At 50.7% G+C, this 18391-nt stretch overlaps 12 protein-coding genes across 12 annotated transcripts; 4 read left to right on the top strand and 8 right to left on the bottom strand.

The window, feature by feature from the left end:
- Nucleotides 1–650: 650 nt before the first annotated feature.
- On the top strand, nt 651–1389 carry OGAPODRAFT_81223 (uncharacterized protein; the record flags this gene model as incomplete). Its single annotated transcript, XM_018356498.1, has 1 exon — nt 651–1389. A coding segment is annotated over one exon (700 nt), but the record flags the coding sequence as incomplete, so codon positions are not given.
- Nucleotides 1390–1492: 103 nt separating this feature from the next.
- On the top strand, nt 1493–3320 carry OGAPODRAFT_74834 (uncharacterized protein; the record flags this gene model as incomplete). The annotated part of the gene is made up of 1 exon (XM_018355935.1): nt 1493–3320. Exon 1 carries the CDS (start codon nt 1635–1637, stop codon nt 3318–3320), a length of 1686 nt encoding a protein of 561 aa, XP_018213364.1. The 5' UTR covers nt 1493–1634.
- On the bottom strand, nt 3281–6110 carry OGAPODRAFT_15344 (uncharacterized protein). Its single transcript, XM_018353673.1, has one exon. The coding sequence runs from the start codon at nt 5749–5751 to the stop codon at nt 3403–3405; it is 2349 nt and encodes a 782-aa protein (XP_018213363.1). The 5' UTR covers nt 5752–6110; the 3' UTR covers nt 3281–3402.
- Nucleotides 6111–6161: 51 nt separating this feature from the next.
- Nucleotides 6162–8182, bottom strand: OGAPODRAFT_97061 (uncharacterized protein; the record flags this gene model as incomplete). The annotated part of the gene is made up of 1 exon (XM_018357927.1): nt 6162–8182. One exon carries the CDS (start codon nt 8180–8182, stop codon nt 6230–6232), a length of 1953 nt encoding a protein of 650 aa, XP_018213362.1. The 3' UTR covers nt 6162–6229.
- Nucleotides 8183–8322: 140 nt separating this feature from the next.
- On the bottom strand, nt 8323–8989 carry OGAPODRAFT_74831 (uncharacterized protein; the record flags this gene model as incomplete). The annotated part of the gene is made up of 1 exon (XM_018355934.1): nt 8323–8989. The coding sequence occupies one exon, from the start codon at nt 8987–8989 to the stop codon at nt 8333–8335; it is 657 nt and encodes a 218-aa protein (XP_018213361.1). The 3' UTR covers nt 8323–8332.
- Nucleotides 8990–9043: 54 nt separating this feature from the next.
- OGAPODRAFT_15343 (uncharacterized protein) lies at nt 9044–11513 on the bottom strand. The gene has a single exon (XM_018353672.1). The coding sequence runs from the start codon at nt 11427–11429 to the stop codon at nt 9081–9083; it is 2349 nt and encodes a 782-aa protein (XP_018213360.1). The 5' UTR covers nt 11430–11513; the 3' UTR covers nt 9044–9080.
- A 37-nt stretch (nt 11514–11550) lies between these two features.
- OGAPODRAFT_15342 (uncharacterized protein) lies at nt 11551–12811 on the bottom strand. Its single transcript, XM_018353671.1, has one exon. The coding sequence runs from the start codon at nt 12747–12749 to the stop codon at nt 11673–11675; it is 1077 nt and encodes a 358-aa protein (XP_018213359.1). The 5' UTR covers nt 12750–12811; the 3' UTR covers nt 11551–11672.
- A 489-nt stretch (nt 12812–13300) lies between these two features.
- Nucleotides 13301–14671, top strand: OGAPODRAFT_84818 (mitogen-activated protein kinase HOG1). The gene has a single exon (XM_018356778.1). The coding sequence runs from the start codon at nt 13307–13309 to the stop codon at nt 14450–14452; it is 1146 nt and encodes a 381-aa protein (XP_018213358.1). The 5' UTR covers nt 13301–13306; the 3' UTR covers nt 14453–14671.
- OGAPODRAFT_92140 (uncharacterized protein) lies at nt 13301–15787 on the bottom strand. The gene has a single exon (XM_018357108.1). It carries the CDS (start codon nt 15730–15732, stop codon nt 14503–14505), a length of 1230 nt encoding a protein of 409 aa, XP_018213357.1. The 5' UTR covers nt 15733–15787; the 3' UTR covers nt 13301–14502.
- A 79-nt stretch (nt 15788–15866) lies between these two features.
- OGAPODRAFT_15340 (cofilin) lies at nt 15867–16473 on the bottom strand. The gene is made up of 3 exons (XM_018353670.1): nt 16423–16473; nt 16361–16371; nt 15867–16314 (listed from the first exon to the last, which is right to left on the bottom strand). Exons 1-3 carry the CDS (start codon nt 16423–16425, stop codon nt 15897–15899), a joined length of 432 nt encoding a protein of 143 aa, XP_018213356.1. The 5' UTR covers nt 16426–16473; the 3' UTR covers nt 15867–15896.
- A 74-nt stretch (nt 16474–16547) lies between these two features.
- Nucleotides 16548–18306, top strand: OGAPODRAFT_92138 (uncharacterized protein; the record flags this gene model as incomplete). The annotated part of the gene is made up of 1 exon (XM_018357107.1): nt 16548–18306. The coding sequence occupies one exon, from the start codon at nt 16548–16550 to the stop codon at nt 17112–17114; it is 567 nt and encodes a 188-aa protein (XP_018213355.1). The 3' UTR covers nt 17115–18306.
- OGAPODRAFT_15338 (uncharacterized protein) lies at nt 16577–18306 on the bottom strand. The gene has a single exon (XM_018353669.1). It carries the CDS (start codon nt 18210–18212, stop codon nt 17124–17126), a length of 1089 nt encoding a protein of 362 aa, XP_018213354.1. The 5' UTR covers nt 18213–18306; the 3' UTR covers nt 16577–17123.
- Nucleotides 18307–18391: the final 85 nt, after the last annotated feature.

Below are 18391 nucleotides of genomic sequence, written 5' to 3'. Positions count from 1 at the left end.
TTCCTCGGCGTTGCCGCTTGTATTGCCACGCGACTCGCGCGGACGAGAAGAGCTGCCTAAGGCATTGGCCAGAGAGAGCTGTAAAGGCGCGCCTGTCCTGCTTCTGTTAGCGCCCAAAACCCCATGCAGCGAACGCATTAGGTCATCATCGTCTTCCTGGGCTTCTGACTCCTCGTCATAACCGTAGTGGTCATGAGAGTACTCGTCTTCTCCAGACTCCTCCTGTCGTATTCTGTTCTGAGACTCCGAAAACCGTCTGTAATTTCCCGCAAGCCTAGAAAGGACTGCGTTCTCCTCCTCCCGGTCATCAGAGTCAAAGTCTGCATCCGCCATATCCTCATCAAACCTGCTGACCTCAGGATCCGAGGACTCTTGAGAGTCTCTGGTATGACTTCTTGACTTCTTCAATTCAGCTTTCCGTGTCATTAGAAAGTGTCTTAAGTGTTCCACGTGAAGGTAGATTGCCTAAAACTTGGTTTTCCGCTGAAATTTAATCCCTGAATAAACACCTTCAATTCCTTTTATCACCTTTGATTTCGTTTTGCCTTCAAAAAAGATTATTTAATCTTCGCATGCCGTTTCTGAAAATGGAACGAAAAAAATATTTTTGTAAAAAATATCTAGATTGAAAAATTTTAGGATCGGTCAAACATGCCTCGCTCCAAGAGATCCAAGCTCGTTACGCTTGCTCAGACCGACAAGAAAGGTCGCGAAAATAAGACCAGGATTTTTGACGAGGTCAGATCTGCACTGGATGCCCACAGATACGTCTGGGTCCTCAAATTGGACGATGTGAGAACCCCTGTTCTTCAAGATATTCGCAAAGATTGGACCGGATCGAAACTCATTTTGGGTAAGAGAAAGGTGTTGGAGAAGGCCTTGGGCGAGACTCCTGAGGAAGAATACAAAGACAACCTGCATAAGCTCGGAGAATATATCGAAGGACTGATTGGTCTGCTATTCACAGATGAGACTCCAGAGACGGTCAAGGCATACTTCAATGCGTACGTGAAATCTGATTACCCTAGAGCAAAGTCGAAGTCGCCAATCACTTTCGTGATTCCAGAAGGAATTGTCTACTCGCGTGGGGGACAGGTTGCTGAGGAGGAGGATGTGCCGATGTCGCACTCCATGGAGCCGACTTTGCGCAATAAGTTCAAGATGCCAACCAAGATTGTGTCCGGTAAAATCACTCTTCCAGAACCTTATAAGGTGGTCGAGAAGGGAGATGTGCTGGACGTCAGACAAGCTTTAATTTTGAAGACTTTTGGAGTGGCGTGCGCGGACTTCAGAGTCAAGATGCGCGCTTACCACGATGGAGAGTCTGGAGAGGTGATACCTTTGAATTGAGGACATTGGGAGCTACCAGTTGTAATGTAAAAGTATCGGGCCGATCGACGTAAAAAAAAAACCTGTTTTATATCGCGTCGATTTACATCTAGAATAAACAAATCAATCTTGGTTTTATAGTTGATGTTTACAAACTAGCGGTGCGAATAATTATTTGTGGTACCATCGGAAACGCGTCTTGATCGACATTCATTTGAGCTGATAACCTGGTTACCATTTGAACTGCCGCTAGCCTTTGCAATTGTACCGCGGTCTTTGAATACACACAAACTCATAACAAAAGGATGAGTTATAGGAAAAGCGAAATATTCGAGCCCCCTGGTAAAGTGGGCCGCAAAACAGGGTTCTATCTTACGAGAACGCCCAGAAGGAACGAAAATGGGCTGGAAGATCTCAAAGATTTCTTTCTTTCTGACGACGAGTACGAAAGTCCTAATAACAAGAGTGTCAACACGTCTCCCAACAAAAGACTCTCCATGAGGTACGAACAGCTGAAAAGCCAGCGGGCTCCAGGAAGCTCGCCAATTAGCCACAGCAAGCAACCACAAAGTAAAGGAACTCGTCTAATACTCTCCTCCAGTGAAGAAAGTCCCGACCCAAGTGACTCTGAGGATGCAGACAAAATAATTAGCGCAGCAACGCGAATGGGTTCCCCAATCAAACCGAATGTGCGCCGTAGAGCCTCCTTGAATGGCTCTCCTCGCTCCTCGCAAAGTCGACCTGCAAGCTCGCCCAAAAAACTGCAGCCTTCACCTTTGAAGAAAAGCCTGCCAACCACTGAAGAGAGCGTTCTGCATGTAGACAGCGAGGACAAATCAGAAGAAGATTTGCGGACCAAAAAATCCCAACCAAAGTCCTCCGCTGTCTCTCGTAAGTTTGCTGCTGTGACGAAGAATATGGCGCTCCAGAAGAAGGCGTCGAACAAGGGCAAAGTGATAATTTCTGATGACGACGAGTCAACTGACTCAAGTCCGAAAAAGAAACCACGAGGCAAAAAGTCAGCTCCCTCGGAATCAGATGAGTCGGCATCAGAACACGCTGATGTTGACGAAGATGAAGATTTCGAGGAGGAAACCGATTCCGGTCCTGAAGTGGTAAGCGTTTCCGAAGACACCGACAAAGCAGAAGATAAGGACATCGATGCGTCGGTGGAGGAGGTTTTGCCGAAAGAAGAGACGCCTATGTCAGAAAGCGGAGTGAGAAGGTCTTCTAGAAGAAGGGTTTCCCCTGTTGCCTGGTGGAGAAACGAGAAAATCATCTATGAAACCACAACCGAAAACGGCACCTACGTGAAGAAAATCAAGGACGTGATCCACCGTCCTGTCGCAGAGCCTACCAGGAAGAGACGGCAGTCTTCAGCGCCACCATTGACAAAAGCTCGAAGACGTAGTCGAACACCGAAAAGTGAGCAAACCGAAAGGGCACAGCCAGTCACAGCACCACCGCAAATTACTGAGCAGCCAGAAAAAGAGAAGGAGCAAGCGATCGCCAGTGAGCTGGACGGCAGCGACTGGTTGCAGCAGAATTCGCTCACAATTCCAGTTTTTGAGGGTCCGGGTTCTGAGAACCAGATCGAGAGAACGGTTGCTTGGGCTCCCAACAAGTCGAAAAACATTTCCATCATCAAGAACAGCGAGGAGTTCTTTCGAATTGCCACCTTGTTTGATCAGGACAGCGAATTTAGCGGCGGTGGCATAATTGAGATTCCCGTTGGTTCTCGCAAAGCCATCAAGTCGAACGACGACACCTACTTCATCTTTTTCGTGATCCAAGGAGTGCTGGAAGTGACGCTCTCGCACAATCCGTTTGTGGTGGTTTCGGGATGCTCCTTTGAAGTGCCAATGGGTAATTTCTATCAATTCGATAACAAGGGCAAGACTGTGGTGAAGCTCTTTTTTGTCCAGTCCAAGTACGTGGTGGTAAGCTCGCCCGAAGACGACGACGACGAAGACGACGATGAAAGTATCTGAACGGCTTCCAAGTAATTATCTGTGTTACACTATCTGTACAATAGAAATTGTATGCTTACGCCTGATCAAGGTACATGCTTGTCTATGAATGATCTTCACCATCGGGAAGCTCAGCGAGTTTTTGCATTCTGGCCAGCTTGACCAGTGGCGCCAAAGAACTATTGTCGTCGGCATTTTTAATGAATGGCAATTCCAAGAGCTGTGCAGAGTCGAAACGTTTGTCTGGATTCACCTCTAGACACTTGTCTAGGAATTCTTGTAGCTCCTCGGAAAGAGAATCCGGATCGTTCAATGTAGGTTTCCCATTGGTGGTAATGAGATAGAGGGCCCGCAAAGGAGTTTCGTTCAAATACGGAGGCTCGCCTTCAATCATTTCAATGGTCATAATACCCAAAGACCAAACATCAACCTTAGGCCCGTACTCTGTCTTGGTGACCACCTCGGGAGCCATCCAGTACGGAGTCCCCACCATGGTGTTTCTTTTTGCAGAATAATCTTTGATCTGGGCACAGAACCCAAAGTCTGTGAGTTTGATGTCTCCCTGTAAAGAGAGAAGAATGTTGTCAGATTTGATATCCCTGTGTATAATGCCTTTGGAGTGTAGAAACTTGAGACCCTGCAATGTTTCCCTGCAAACAGCACCCATCTGACGTTCTGTCATGACACTGTGGGTTACAATGTCGGTCAGTGAACCTCCTTCCATATACTCCATCACCACCCAGAGATCTTTTTTCAGCAGGTACGCTTCAATGAAGTTAACAATGTTTTTGTGCTTCGACCCTTTCATCACAAGGATCTCGTTGATGATTAACTCTTTCTTTGGTTGTCTCTCCAATTCCATCTGCTTGATGGCAACACAAGTATTCGTCTCGATCTCGGTGGCCGTGTAGACTCCTCCAGAAGCACCCTGCCCTATTTTGACAAGTCCCTGGTATCTTTCGCTAGGATCTTCAGAACAACATATCTCCAACAAACGCTGCAAATACTTTCTCTCTTTAGCTCTACGCAGCTCGCGTCTGCGCTCCTGCTCGTCCTCTGTCAACGGTATCTTGGCAGTTTTTGGTTTCCCTTTTGGAACCGGCGGCATCTGCGGCTTGACTGACTCGTCCGATTTCTGTGGCAGTTGGACGTCCTTTATAGGAACTGGTGGTGGGACAGGAGGTAGGCGTTGAGGAGCAGCGAGCAGTGTATCATTCTCTTCTGGCTTCGAAAATGCATCTTCCTGAGGTGGTGTTCCAGTGGCCAGTTGCTTCGGACTCGTAGGAACTGGGAGAAACTCACCCAGATGCAATATCTGCGGCCTCTCTGATCGAGTGGAGCCCGACTTGGAATGATTGGAGCCGAAGCGACGAGATATACTGCCAATGAGCGATGATGGTGACGAGGCGGCCGTTTTTTTTGAGCCCGAAGGTATCCGCGACACCGAGCTCAACGGGCTTTTAGCAGACATCGCCAGCGTGGTAGCAGCCTTGGAGGCTGTCGAGGAAGGCGGAGGAGGAGCGTGTCTTCGAGGAATGAATTCGTTGTCCCCATCCGGCGTGGGAAACGTCTCTTTCTGGAGGGCGATCGGCGTCTGCTGAAAGCCAGGGCTTGCGGGACTGGAGGGTGTGGCATAGTCTGTGGTGTCAAACTGCGTGGAAGAGCTGATATTCGGCGTTTTATATTCACTTTCGCTCAAACTGTCATTGTCATTGCTACGGTCAGAGTCGTGGCCCTGGACCTTCATGAACTTGTTGTTCGACTCGTCGTTGAAGTTCGAGTTGAAGAAATTAATAACCTGGTTGGCAGCCTCGGGATTTTTTTTCTGGTCCTCGACAGTGACGCCCTGTGCTGCCAATGCCCGTTTCCACTCTTCAGGAAGTCCAATGTACGTTTGCGAGTTTGGGTCGTACTCGACGTGCTGGTGACGCACGTAGTCGTATGGTTCGGAGATGACTCTGGATTGCGATGCCGAGCGGGAGCCGGAGGGTGTGAGACTCGAGACGAAACTCGTGAGGTTGCCAAACATTTTCTTGGTCTTGGTCTTAGTTTTCTTTACCTCGGACGACGGCGTGGTGACGTTCGAGCTCGCCTTGCGCGTCGACGACACCGACGACGACGCAGACCGGCTAGGTGTCTGCACGTTTTTTTTGAGGAGTGTGTCAGGCACGTGTGTAACATTGACAGAGCCGTTTGAATGTTGAGCAGCCAGATTCGAGCCGTCGCAAAACTTCGAACCCTGATCCTGCTCTGTCCTTGTTCGCAGATCTTGTTTCTGTGAGGAGTGCGCACTCTCCTGGTATCCTTCTATGATCTGCGAGTAGTTCGACTTGTCTGTGGTCACCGACTGTCGCACAGCTTTGTCTCCGAGATCTTCTTTCTCGCTGAGCATGTCTCCAATTGATCCGTGTTTGTGGTGCAGTTTCGGCACGGGCGAGCTGGGTATCGACATCACCTTCACCTCTGTGTCCAATTGCAACGCTTGTCCCTCATACTCGCCCACCTGCGAAGGTAACGACGCCGTGCTGGTGTTTGGTATATTGGCCGCCATCTTGGGCTTGAAGAAGTCGGGAGTCGCAGGGGCTTCTTGGAGCGGCTCAAACTCGTCCACAGGGTCCTGTACGCGGCCTGCGGGCTCTGTGCCGTGCAAATCCAGATTTTCTGCAGAATCGGTCGCTAGTGCACTCACGTTGTACGTGGCCTTGTACCGCGGCAGCGTGGCTATCCCCGGGCCCGTGCCTGTTTCGCCTATCTCGTGTGTCTCCATTTCTGTGCAGCCAGTGATGTACGTTGGTTCGGCCGATCAACAAGAGAATTTCATGTATTTTCGCCTGAAAACAGCTTTTATTTTGTTTTTTCTTTACTGCTGATATGGGTGGTGCACAGGTGTGGGCGCATTTTTATATATACTTATGGGGCCAGCTCCAGCTCTACTCGTCAGCCTTGGCCTCGAAGCTCTCCAGGTTCTTGGTGCCCTCCTTCCAGTCGACTCCCTCGTAGGTGAGCCTGACTATGGCGTCCACCACGTCGTCGATCGAGCCTCTCACCTGCAACGTCGAGTCTCTCTCTCTCAAGGTGACACTGTTGTCTTTCAGCGAGTCGAAGTCGATGGTAATGCCGAACGGAGTTCCCAGCTCGTCGTTTCTGGCGTATCTCTTGCCAATCGACGCAGAGGAGTCGTCCACCTTGAATGGAATCTGCTTCACCTTTAGCTTGTCCTTGACCAGTTTCAGCACTGGTAGCAAGGTCTCGTGGTTGGACAACGGCACGAGCAGCACCTTGGTTGGGGCCACCAATGGCGGCAGCGACAGCACGCACCGGGCGGAATCTTCCGGTCTGGTCCAGAATGAGTGCTCAAACACAGAGTAGATGATACGGCCGATACCGAATGACGGCTCAATCACGTTTGGAATGTACTCTCTAATGTGCTCTGTCTTCTTGACCTTGGAGATCTTCAGCAGCTCGGCAGGGATCTCGACCTCTGGAACTGTGGTTTCGGGGATCTTGACGGTGATTTTCAGTTTTTCGTCAAGCTCCTTGGCCAAGTCCTCGAGCTCGCACTCTGTTCTTGACAACAGCCATTGCTCGACCTTTGGAGCGTCTTTTCTGAACTTTGGACCAAACTTCTTCTTGTCGATCTCGCACTCTAGTTTCTCCACAACCTTCGGTTCTGCCAAAGGCTCTCTGACACACAGCTTCTCCTTGGTTCTGGCAGAGTGCACAGACAAGTCGTATGCAGACCTGTCGGCGCAGCCAACACACTCGATCCAGCCATACGACGTCTGCAACTCGGCATCCCAGCAGTCCTGGGCATAGTGGGCCATTTCGTTCGCCATGTGCTGTCTGAACCTGACTTTGTCAGGGTTGGCACCGATCTTGAGCAGGAACTGGTAGATTCTGGCCAAAAAGTATCCCAAGGTTTCGTTGTCGACCATTCCCGACCTGACAGCCTCGCCAACAGTGACCTTGGACGTCTGGGTAATGCCCTGTTGCTGCACCTCTCTTGGCAAGAAGTTCAGAACGACGTGCTCGACGCTCTTGAAGTTTGGATGGAGCTTGTTTTCCGGGTCGACAAAATGCTCGATCTCGGCCATCAGGAACTCTCTCACTCTCAAAAGTCCAGATCTAGGAGAAATCTCGTTTCTGAACGACTTTCCGATCGACGCGGACGCAAATGGCATCTTCTCGTTGTTAAAGTCCAGCAGCTTGGAAAAATTCAAAAACTGGCCCTGCGCGGTCTCTGGCCTCAAGTAGCCCTTCATCTGACCAGAAGGACCAATCGCCGTCTCAAACATCAAATTAAATGCCATAGGAGCCTCCAAAGGCTCGCCGGTAGCAGGGTTTCCGATCTTGTGTTTCTCCATGATCTCGCCCAGTTCAGGGCCAGAGTAGCCATCGATCTTGGCCAGAATGGTCTCGTACTCTTTGACAACCTCGTCGTCAAGCTTGACGGCCTTGATTTCCTTGACCTTCTTCTTTCTCTTTTTTTTCTGCTCATCCTCCTCCACGTCCTCAACTTTCTCGCCACGAGCCTCCTTATCGCCCTTAAGTCTGGCCTCCAGAACCTCCTCAACAAGATGATCTGCTCTGAAGATCTCGCCGGTCTTGAGGTCCCGACACATCCAATCGGCAAATTTATCAACGTGGCCAGACGTCTTCAGGACCTCGTGCGGGGTCAGCATCGTACAGTCCACCTCCAGCATGTCCTCCTCCAGAATGAAATGCTTTCTCCACGTATCGATAATGTTGGCCTGAAGAGCACAGCCTGGCGGACCGTAGTCGTAAAGCCCAGACACACCTCCATAGATCTCAAAAGCGGGAGCGTAGAAGAATCTTCTCTTCAAAACCGACTCCAGCTGCTCTCTGTTAAATTCACTGCTCATTTTCTTGACTTGCAGTCCTTTGCGAGTGCGTACAACTTTTTTCGAATAGTTTCTAAAGCCTGAAAACCAGGTTTTGTACATCAACGTTCTAAATAGAATTTTTTTTCGTCCGGCTGATGTAAGCACCGCCAGAAGAGTCATGTCCGCATTCTACAACACTCTTTCCATCTCCACCATCGTGAAGTCTTTTTTGGCCTTGACGCCATCCTCCATCACAGAGCCAATCACCAGCTTGGTCCGTTTGTCTATCTTGCACGGCGTGCGGCGTATTTCTCTATATTGGTGTTTTTCGTAAAACTTCACCAGATCGTGCTCTGCAATCACGTCTGCAATGATTGTTTTTGAGCCGACTTTTTTGCCAACCCCGTGGATGAAATCCATCATCTTCCCCGACAGCTGCGGGTAGAACGACGTGAAGGCGGTCAATTCGTGGCCCCTGTCTATTTTTTTGATCCCCACTGTTCCTAGTATGCGCGATTCGACGTCAGAGTAGTCGTCGAGCTGGCTGCGATGTGTTGAAAAACTCACTTCCGGAAACTTGCTGATGAACTTTCTAGTCACCTCGGCCGCACTATCGTCCTTCTCTATCGATATGTCGCTTGCTGGAGCCAAGAACAGCGCAATATACGACTGCTCTGGGTCCTTGATATTCAGATCCCGGAGCAGCGAGTACTTGATCCTCGGTGTGTCAATCACGCCGTACTTGTATCGGGGCTTGTTGTAGCCCCTGTTGATAACATCAATCAGTGCTGACTCGAGAGACGGACAGAGGTCGGAAAGTCGAACCAGCAGTATTTCCCCGTGCATTGATGCATAATTTAAAAAATAAATATTTTAAATATATATTTTTTATCGCATCATTAATATCATTCACTATAAATACAACTCTAAACAAGCGTCACTCGTCCAGATACGTGTATGATGGAATATCGAAGTGGAAACATGGGTAATTTGTTCCCGAAAGCGCATATAGATGAGATGAGTCCACGCCAAGACCGGCATGCAGGGTATGTCTCTCGAGGTCGCTATACTTTGGCTTGTCCTCTTCCAGTTCTTCCACCGAAGAATCTGCGTTCTTGAGCTCCTGGTCGGACTCATCGTGCACGCTGCGGCCGAATCCGCCGCCAATGAGAGCCCGTCTGATCCACGGACTGATAATTCCCGAGAAGTGGATTTCGTATTCGTGGCCCGCATGGAGGTCCAAACTCTTTTTCAGATCGATCAACGACTGCACTGCAGTCGCATCGACAAACGTCACCTGGCTGAAATCGAAATGGACGACCTTCAGGAACGGTCTATTGTCTTCCTCAGGCTCTTGGTAGCGTGTGATCTTGTGCAGCCACTTGATGTTCAATTGTCCTGGATTGTTGAACGTTTTCTCAACTTTGGCATGTTTTGGGCGCGTGACTCTCTTCACCTCGTCCAGAACGGCGTCTACTTGCCGGGAACAGTTCGAGTACATGAACGTCTCGCTTGGACGGAACACAATTACTCCTGGAGGTGGAGCAGACACAGCAACTTTGTCATTAACGTAGACGCAGTGCACAGGCGTGGCGCTGTTGGGACTGGATTTGAGCGGCACCCATCTGTAGTGCGTCCTGTACACAGGTCTGCTCTCGACGTTGGTATCGCCCTTCTTGTTGCTATCGTTTTCGAGCTGGGTGTCAGCACTGGCCAAAATTGGGTCGACAACCTCCACAACACGCACTCTTCCGAGAAAAGTGCCGTTTGGCTTGCACAGTCTCCATAGAACTGCAGCCACAGAGGCGCAAACAACGAAATAGATCCCGTCTTCGATGGTAGCAAACACAGTGATGATCACCCCGATGAGGAAAATGGCAAAGTCCAATGGCTGGATTTTCCACAGGTTCCAGGTGATCTTGTACGAGGCAAGAAGATCTCCCACGGCGTGGATAATGATGGCCGACAGCGAAGCCTTTGGAATGTAGTAGAAAGCGTCCGTAAAGCAGTAGATGGAGAGTAACACACAGGCTCCGGTGAAAATTCCTGCAAACGGAGTCTTGACTCCACACTTGGCCTTCAGAGCGGTTCTGCTGAAAGATCCGGTGGCAGGATAAGCGTTGAAGAATGTACCGATGAGGTTGGTCACCCCGATGGCAATCAACTCCTGGTTAGGGTTGATTTTGTAGTCGTTAACTCTTCCGAACGATTTAGAGATGGAAATGTGTTCAAGAACCAAAATGATGGTAGCAGCCGGAAGCTCCGAGGCAATGTGGCCCACGAGTCCCGAAGGCGTCTCCATGACTCCCACGTGTTTCAGTCCAGAAGGCACGTTTCCGTTTACACTGAAACTGTGCTTAGTCTTGTGGTGTCTAATTACCAGGTAGCTGATGAGGGTGCTGAAAATAATCACAATTGCGCTTCTCAACTGTTGCAAATAAAAGTAGATTTTCTGTTTTGGGTAGCGCTTGTAGAGATAAGAAGTTGTGTACTTCCAGACGTAGAGAACAAACAGTGACACGAAGCCAAATGCAGCATCCACTTTGGTGCGGTGCAAATTTTTCAGTGTGTTGATGACGACTTTGTAGGTTGCTGTTTTGGAGTTGACGTGGCTGCCAAATCCCATGAGACCGGGCACTTGGCCGACGATGATGTTGAATGCCGAGCCGGTCATGAAGGCGAGAACGGCCGGCAGCGAGATGAGCTCCACGATAAAGCCGAGTCTCAGAAGACCCAAACCAAGAGCAATCGAGCCGCACAATAGTGCCACCATCGTGGCAATAACCGGGGCCTCGTAGGCGTTGTTTGTCTTGTCCTGCACACGAGCAATTAATCTACCAACTTCTAAACTCATCACGGCAACGGGACCGATGGAAACGTCTTTGGATGTGGCGAAGAAGGCGTAAATAAGCACACCAACAAACGACGAATAGAGACCGTACTCGGAGGACAAGCCGGCGAGCTGGGCGTACGACATGGACTGAGGAACAAGCACAATAGCAACCGTGACACCAGCCACAAAATCACTGTAGATCCACGAAGGAGTGAACGGGTAGTGGCCAATCCACCCAAGAATAGGGAACAGGGACTTCACGTAGCTGGCGACCTTGGAACCGGGACTTGCCACAATCTCTTTGACGTAGTCAAAGGCGGGAACAGGCTCCTCGTTGTATTCCTCAATGACAACATTCGCCACGGACTCCCGGGACGACGCCACACTTGCAGTCTGGTACTCGATCTCGGGACGACCGTTTTCAACTGGACTTTCGAAGTTGGATTGGAACATCGAGATCTGCAATAGCGACAAATTTCCTGTCAAATGTCCGGAGTTTTATACGCAGAGAAGTTTGACAAGGCAGCCTCCAAAAATGCCCTACGCCCAGCATACGTTAGCTCTCCAATTTTTTCACAATTAGATCTAGTCACGTGCAGTTAAAAAGGTGCCACCGTTTTACAATCGCCGCTGAGCCGCAATTCATTGTTTACCAAGGGCGCACAATCGAGCCACCGTAGATGCCACCACAGTTGCCTAAGCGACCTCGAAACTTTCGTTCAGCCGGGTAACGCACTTGACGCAATCGGCAAACGTGTTGTACGAAGGCACGGGAGCCAATCTGATCACGTTGGGCCGCCTTTCGTCGCAGACAACGCCGTGTGAGTTCAGGTACACAAAGACTTTTTCCATTGCATCTTCAGGCTTGAACAGCAGCGACAGCTGCGCTCCTCGCTGATTCGGGTCAGTTGGAGTCAGAATGATAAAATGCGGATCGGTGGTGCTGCTCGACTCGCTGAAGTCACGGTAGTATGGCGACGCGCGCAGCAATCTCTCCAGAAAGCTTGTCAACTGTATGCTTTTTGCTCGTAATTTCTCGATACCACCACATTTATGCAGAGTTTCTAAAGATGCTTTCAACGAGACAACGTCCAGTACACTTGGGTTGGACTGTCTAAAGCCGAGCGCGCTTTCGATTGGTCTGAATTGCTCGAGCATCTTGAATCGCTCACCGGCATCATTCCCCCACCAGCCGGCCAACCGCGGCACGTCCGGCCTACAATGCTTCTCGTGAACAAAGATGCCACCAATTGCACCAGGCCCCGAATTGAGGTACTTGTACGAGCACCAGACAGCAAAGTCCACGTCCCAGTCGTGCAATTTCAGGTCCACATTTCCAACGGCGTGCGCAAGATCCCAGCCAACCACACAATCTTTTGCGTGAGCGAACGCTGTAATCTTCTCGATCTCGAAATACTGTCCCGTATAATACTGGATGCCTGGCAAGCAAACCAGCGCAATGCTGTCGCCTTGGTCTTCAATCGTCTTAAGGATGTCTTCTGTCCGCAGAGTGAACTCATTAGGTCTCGGTTCGAGCTGGATCAAGGCGGAGTCCGTAAAGCCATGTAATTTCACCATGTTGAGAAAAGCGTAGTAATCAGATGGAAATGCGCCTTTCTCAAACACTATTTTGTACTTTACTTTGGTGGGTTTATAAAACGCACACAATAGTGAGTTCAGATTCATCGTCAGCGTTCCCATACACGCCACCTCGCTTCGTTTTGCTCCAACCACTGGTGCTAGCAGAGGAACCACAGGCAGGTCGATATCCATCCACGGAACTCCCCCGGTACTTTCGTGCGGGTGTCTGAAATGAGATTCCACAGCACGGGCAGCCCACGCGTCCAGCTCAGCATTGACCGCGTGTGGGAGGTTTTTGGGCATAAGTCCGAGCGAGTTCCCGCAGAGATATGTCACTTTCTGGTCGGCCGGGCCATCCAATCCCATTGACTGGAAAGTTGGAAAAATGAAATCGTCAGCATGGCACTCGTATTGTGCGTCCAGGGCGGCAGATTCGTCAGAGACCATCACTTGAGTATGTTCAGAACAAGAAAAAATCAAGATTTGATAACTAGACTTTTCTGGTGCAAGGGTGCGACAACAAGATAGCGACGGCAAACCAGAACCAGCACGGGGCCGTGCAGGTACTATCCGGGAACTCGCATGTGCACAGGTGTTCTATCTGCTGAGCATAGGGCCCATTGACCAAGGACGCTCGAACGGTGTCAGGAAGTGCACTTGTATGTATCCACCGTGCTTATGAGTATTTTTTATACCAACAGTGCAGAGATGTCTCCGACAAAAAACATTAATAATTATTGTATGTTCCCATGACACAAGAGTTTACGAGAACACAGATTTTCGGAACGGTATTCGAAACAACGTCCAGATACACGGAGCTGAACCCTGTGGGGATGGGTGCGTTTGGTCTGGTGTGCTCTGCGAAGGATAAGTTGACGCAACAGAACGTTGCCATCAAGAAGGTTATGAAGCCGTTTTCCACAGCTGTGTTGGCAAAGAGAACGTATCGCGAGCTCAAACTGCTCAACCATCTCAGACACGAAAATCTGATTTCGCTTGACGATATTTTCCTGTCGCCACTGGAAGACATTTACTTTGTCACCGAGCTACAGGGAACGGATTTACACAGATTGCTGACGTCAAGGCCTTTGGAGAAACAGTTCATCCAGTACTTTTTATACCAAATCCTACGCGGACTCAAGTACGTGCACTCTGCAGGGGTTATCCACAGAGACTTGAAACCAAGCAACATTCTAATTAATGAAAACTGCGATTTGAAAATATGCGACTTTGGCCTCGCCAGGATTCAAGACCCGCAGATGACGGGTTACGTTTCCACTCGGTACTATCGTGCACCGGAAATCATGCTCACGTGGCAAAAGTACGACACAGAGGTGGACATCTGGTCTGCAGGGTGTATTTTTGCAGAGATGATTGAAGGCAAGCCTCTGTTCCCCGGCAAAGACCACGTTCACCAGTTCTCGATCATCACCGAGCTTTTGGGATCCCCGCCTGCAGACGTTATTGATACCATTTGCTCGGAAAACACGCTCAGATTCGTCCAGTCGCTTCCTCACAAAGAGCCAGTCCCGTTGTCTGAACGATTTAAGGGTGTCGAGCCTGAGGCCGTCGACTTGCTTTCCAAGATGCTCGTTTTCGATCCTCGCAAGCGGGTCACTGCCGAACAGGCGCTGGAACACCCGTACTTGAGCCCATACCACGACCCTTCGGACGAGCCGACCGCTGAGGAGAAGTTTGACTGGAGTTTCAACGACGCAGACCTGCCACTTGATACTTGGAGAATAATGATGTACAGCGAGATTCTGGACTTCCATGAGATCGAGAGCTCCGAGGCTCTGAACGGCAGCAACGTCCAGCAGGAGCAGTATGAAGCAGAAATGATACAGCAGCAACATCAGCAGAGTGCTGGACAACCTGTCAGAGACATGAACTAGGTTGCGGGCTCTGCTCCAAATAGAGGCTTCTAATTAGGTTATGATTTATTTCATCTCATCCTGCGTAGAAAGAAGTCGTCCATAGCTTGTCCCGGCTTGAGTGCGCTCGAGTTATAAATTAATTTCTCTTCCATAAATTTGGTCTTGAATGCGTCAAATATTTCCTTCGACTTGGTGAATTGGTAGCCGTACTGCTGGAAAAATCGCTCCGAGTAGACGAAAATGAACTTCTCCATGTCGGAGATATCCACCGTGATATCCTGCTCCGGTTCTGGTCTTTGCTGTCTTGGGGTCATTGTAGGGAACCGGTGGTCCACGGGAAGATATCCTTGCACCTGAGCCTGGAACTGTGCCACGGGCGAGTTGACTGGGCCGTTTTGTGGGGTCAATGAGTGCGAGAGCTGGTGTTTTTGCGCGCCCGGAGTGCTCTGCGGAGGAGCGAGCGACCTCGAGGGGGTGCCAGACCCCGGATTATTGAGCAGGTGGCTGACGTCGTACTGGTGGTACCTCTCGCTCTGGACGTTATGTGGCGCAGCATGCTGCTGTGCGCTGTTCGAGTCCATCATGAGGTACTCCTGGTTGTCGCCCTGGCCCTGGCGATTCTGCTGCTGCTGCTGACTCGTGTTGCTGAACGTCGGTTGTGGCTGGGCTAGCTGGTGATCGTAGCTCTGTGGCGGTGCACTGGAGTACGAGTATTCTGGCGCAGGCATCACGTTCGACAGCTCCGACTCAGACGTCGTGCTGGCCGCCCCAACGCCCGACGACGTCGCGGTCTGGTCGGCAACCGAGGACTCGTTCTGTCGTCTCCCGTCACGGCTCATCATATTGTTCAAACCGTGCCGTTTCTTGAACGTGGACAGCCAGCCGTGGCTGAACGACTGCAGCCGTTTCGGGTCGGTAACACCATACTGCTTGGCAAATTTAACCCAGTACTCGCGTAAGATCGGCTCAGAAATGGGCAGATTCTGGGCCAACCGCTCTTCAACCACCTTGTACATGGCCTTGTTGATGGGCTCGTACTTGAACGATAGTTTGCGCTTGGACGTGCGCAAGGACTTGGACGTGGCGCTGTCGACCTGCTGCGTCTCGCGGTAGCGTTGGCGCAGGTCGTCCTCGTTCTTCAGCCACTCCGAAAGACTGGATGTGGAGATCGCGAATTGGTTGCGGTAATAGCTAACAATCTCGCTCTGCGGACGCTTGGAGTTGTGGAATTGGTCCAGAATCATGATCTTCTGCTCCAAGTTTGCTCTGGGCAGCTTGCGGTTGACGGCAGGGGACATGCTGGGGTGGAAGGCCTTGTTATCTGGACCCTAAATTTACAACCCTCAAAATTCCAGTCCCGAAATTACAGGCCTCAGGAATGGCTGTACGCCAAAATAGAATCGAGACGGCCGGGTAACACGGATAACAGGGGGGGAACTTAAGTATACACCAGCTATGGACACTAATGGAGACCAGTGGTTCTGCTGATCTTCTCCAGAACACTCTCGTATGCGACCTCGCTGAAGTCGGTGCCCTGGATTTCGGTTCCAATACCGTTCAGGGCTCTTCTCAGGGCGTCCTTGGAAGATGCGTACACCATCTTGGCTCTGACACTGGCGGTGTCTGGAGACCATTGGTAGAAAACAATCTTGTTTCTCTTGCCGTCGCCCTGGCCGACCTCGTACTCGAAGTCGTAGACGGCGTACCTACAGTCGTTTTCAGGCAGGTCCTCGACGAAAGCGTCGTAGGCGTCCTCTGTGGAGGTGGAGTCGACGACGATCTCGGTTTTGGCGTCATTGAGCTTGTAGATGATCGACTTGAACTTCTTGCCGAGCTTCAGGTCGTTGAAAGCCTTCAAGGCCTCGTCGGAAACAGCAACACTAGGGTTAGAGCGACTCCAAATGGACACAATTCTTGCTGACTTACCCAGATCTTGACTAGGAATGTTAGTTCACTTGCACATGCTGCCTCTGGCATTGGCAACTTACCATTTTATCTAACTTGACTTGTCTATTTGTTTTGTAGTACGTAGCTTTTGGGATGGCGACAGAAAAAAAACCAAGCTCGTGATGGCCGTGCTTATGTCAGCGTTTTATTCTGCTTCAGTTTCCTAATGAGTATTCGGCAGCTGCTGGACACCATCGAGTCCCGCATATTGGTGCTGGAGACGCTCTACGAGGGCAGCTCTAATGTTTGCGGGCAGCTGCAGCGCGTTTTGCAGCAGTTTCAGGGGCTTCTTGCCGAGCACGCAGACCTGATGCGCGTGCTGGAACAGGCACAGACACAGGGACTGCTGGCTATTCGCCCAGTGTCACATGACGACGCAATGTCTGTAGAGGAAAAATACCGGCTTGTTGTTGCGTCTTTGCAGGAGATGGAGCACCAGGTGAACAAGCTGGACGAGTTGCAGCTGCGTCTCCAGCAATGGGACGATTTGATGAGCGACGCCAAGACACGGACGGCTGCTGCGAAACTGATGGTTTTCGATAAGAGGAACGTGGCCGAGGTGATGGACGCGCTTGTGGCGCTGAAAGAACGGTTCTACGCTGCTGTTCTACGGTCCAACTGGCTTATGCGCACGTACATGGTTGATACGTTTGAGCAGGCGACTTTCTATCTGGAAGTGGAGACAAAGCTCCGTCGGTACACCCAGCTGGTGGAGCAGAAACAGGGTAAATAGCTATGTACATTAGTAGGCCTCGGTGATGATGCCGCCGCCGAGAACGCGCTCGTTTCTATACAGGACCAGGTTCTGGCCTGGTGCCACGCCGTCGATTTTTTCCTGTAGCAGGAACTCTGGATCGATGCCGGCCACCACCGCTCTGAGCGCGCGCGGCGACTCCAGCGACCGGACTTGAATGGTCAGTTCTGCGGGATCCAAATCCCGAAAATCGAGTGATGAGTTTATCCACTGCCAGTCGGCCACTTTGAGCCGGTCTTTTTCGAAAGCCGCGCGGTCGGTCTTTTTGGAGATGATCAGCTGGTTCTTGCTGTAGTTCTTGCCGGAAATATACCACACACCTTTCATATCCGGATCGCCCTGCGGCAGCGAGATCCCGGACCGCTGGCCTATGGTGCCGTGCCAGAGCCCGTTGTGTCTGCCCCAAACTCGGCCGTCTGCCGTGACGATGTCTCCAGGGTTTGGTGGCAGGAACTCATCGAGAAAATCTTTGAAGTTGCCGTGCTGCGAGACAAAGCACAGCCCTTGCGAGTCGCGCTTGTCCTTGGAGATCAGACCATGCTGCTGAGCCAGCTCTCTGACCTCTGGCTTGGTATAGTGGCCAATAGGCATCAGGATTTTGCTGAACACGGACTCAGGCATCTGGCTGAGATAGTACGACTGATCTTTCGGCAAAAAACAAGCTCGCAAAAGATGCGACTCGCCCGTTGCTCTGTGTTTCATGATTCGCGCATAGTGCCCGGTCACCAGCCACCAGTTATCCTGTGGAATTTTCATAGACAGATGCTCGATCATCTTGCCGAACTTGACGTACTTGTTGCACCCCACGTCCGGATTCGGCGTCAGACCCTTGCGATACATCTCTAGCATGGGCTCAAAGACGTCTGACCAGTACTCTTTTTCGAAATTCACGCGCTCACAGGGGATCCCGATCTGGTCGCAAATCGTCTGTACTTCCTCCCAGTCGCTTTCCACGGTGCACTTCGACACGCCGCCCCTGGAATCCGGCGACCAGTTTGCCATAAAGATGCCCTTGACGTTCTTGTACTGTTTGGCATACATCAGTGCAGCTACCGAGGAATCGACGCCGGATGACATCGAAACCACGATCTGGTCGTTTGGGTGGGGCACGGGCTGGACATAGTCTGCAAGCGTGGATCCGCGCAAGAAGCTCACCCTTCGTACCAGCCGCAACGCTTGCACTCTCATGGAAAAAAAAAAAAATAAAAATCAGATCTACAGTTTGATCTGATAGACTAAAGCTACATTTGGCCAAC

This window comes from Ogataea polymorpha (assembly GCF_001664045.1).
Source record: "Ogataea polymorpha strain NCYC 495 leu1.1 chromosome Unknown OGAPOscaffold_1, whole genome shotgun sequence".
NCBI classification, from domain to species: Eukaryota; Fungi; Ascomycota; class Pichiomycetes; order Pichiales; family Pichiaceae; genus Ogataea; species Ogataea polymorpha.
Note: the sequence above shows the minus strand (reverse complement) of the source record. Positions and strands in the feature narration are given on the sequence as shown.

Bases quoted from the DNA above. Each gene is read 5' to 3' on its own strand.
- OGAPODRAFT_15344 (XM_018353673.1), bottom strand. From the start codon at position 5,751: ATGTCGATACCCAGCTCGCCCGTGCCGAAACTGCACCACAAACACGGA.
- OGAPODRAFT_15343 (XM_018353672.1), bottom strand. From the start codon at position 11,429: ATGTTCCAATCCAACTTCGAAAGTCCAGTTGAAAACGGTCGTCCCGAG.
- OGAPODRAFT_15342 (XM_018353671.1), bottom strand. From the start codon at position 12,749: ATGGATATCGACCTGCCTGTGGTTCCTCTGCTAGCACCAGTGGTTGGA.
- OGAPODRAFT_84818 (XM_018356778.1), top strand. From the start codon at position 13,307: ATGACACAAGAGTTTACGAGAACACAGATTTTCGGAACGGTATTCGAA.
- OGAPODRAFT_92140 (XM_018357108.1), bottom strand. From the start codon at position 15,732: ATGTCCCCTGCCGTCAACCGCAAGCTGCCCAGAGCAAACTTGGAGCAG.
- OGAPODRAFT_15338 (XM_018353669.1), bottom strand. From the start codon at position 18,212: ATGTCATCCGGCGTCGATTCCTCGGTAGCTGCACTGATGTATGCCAAA.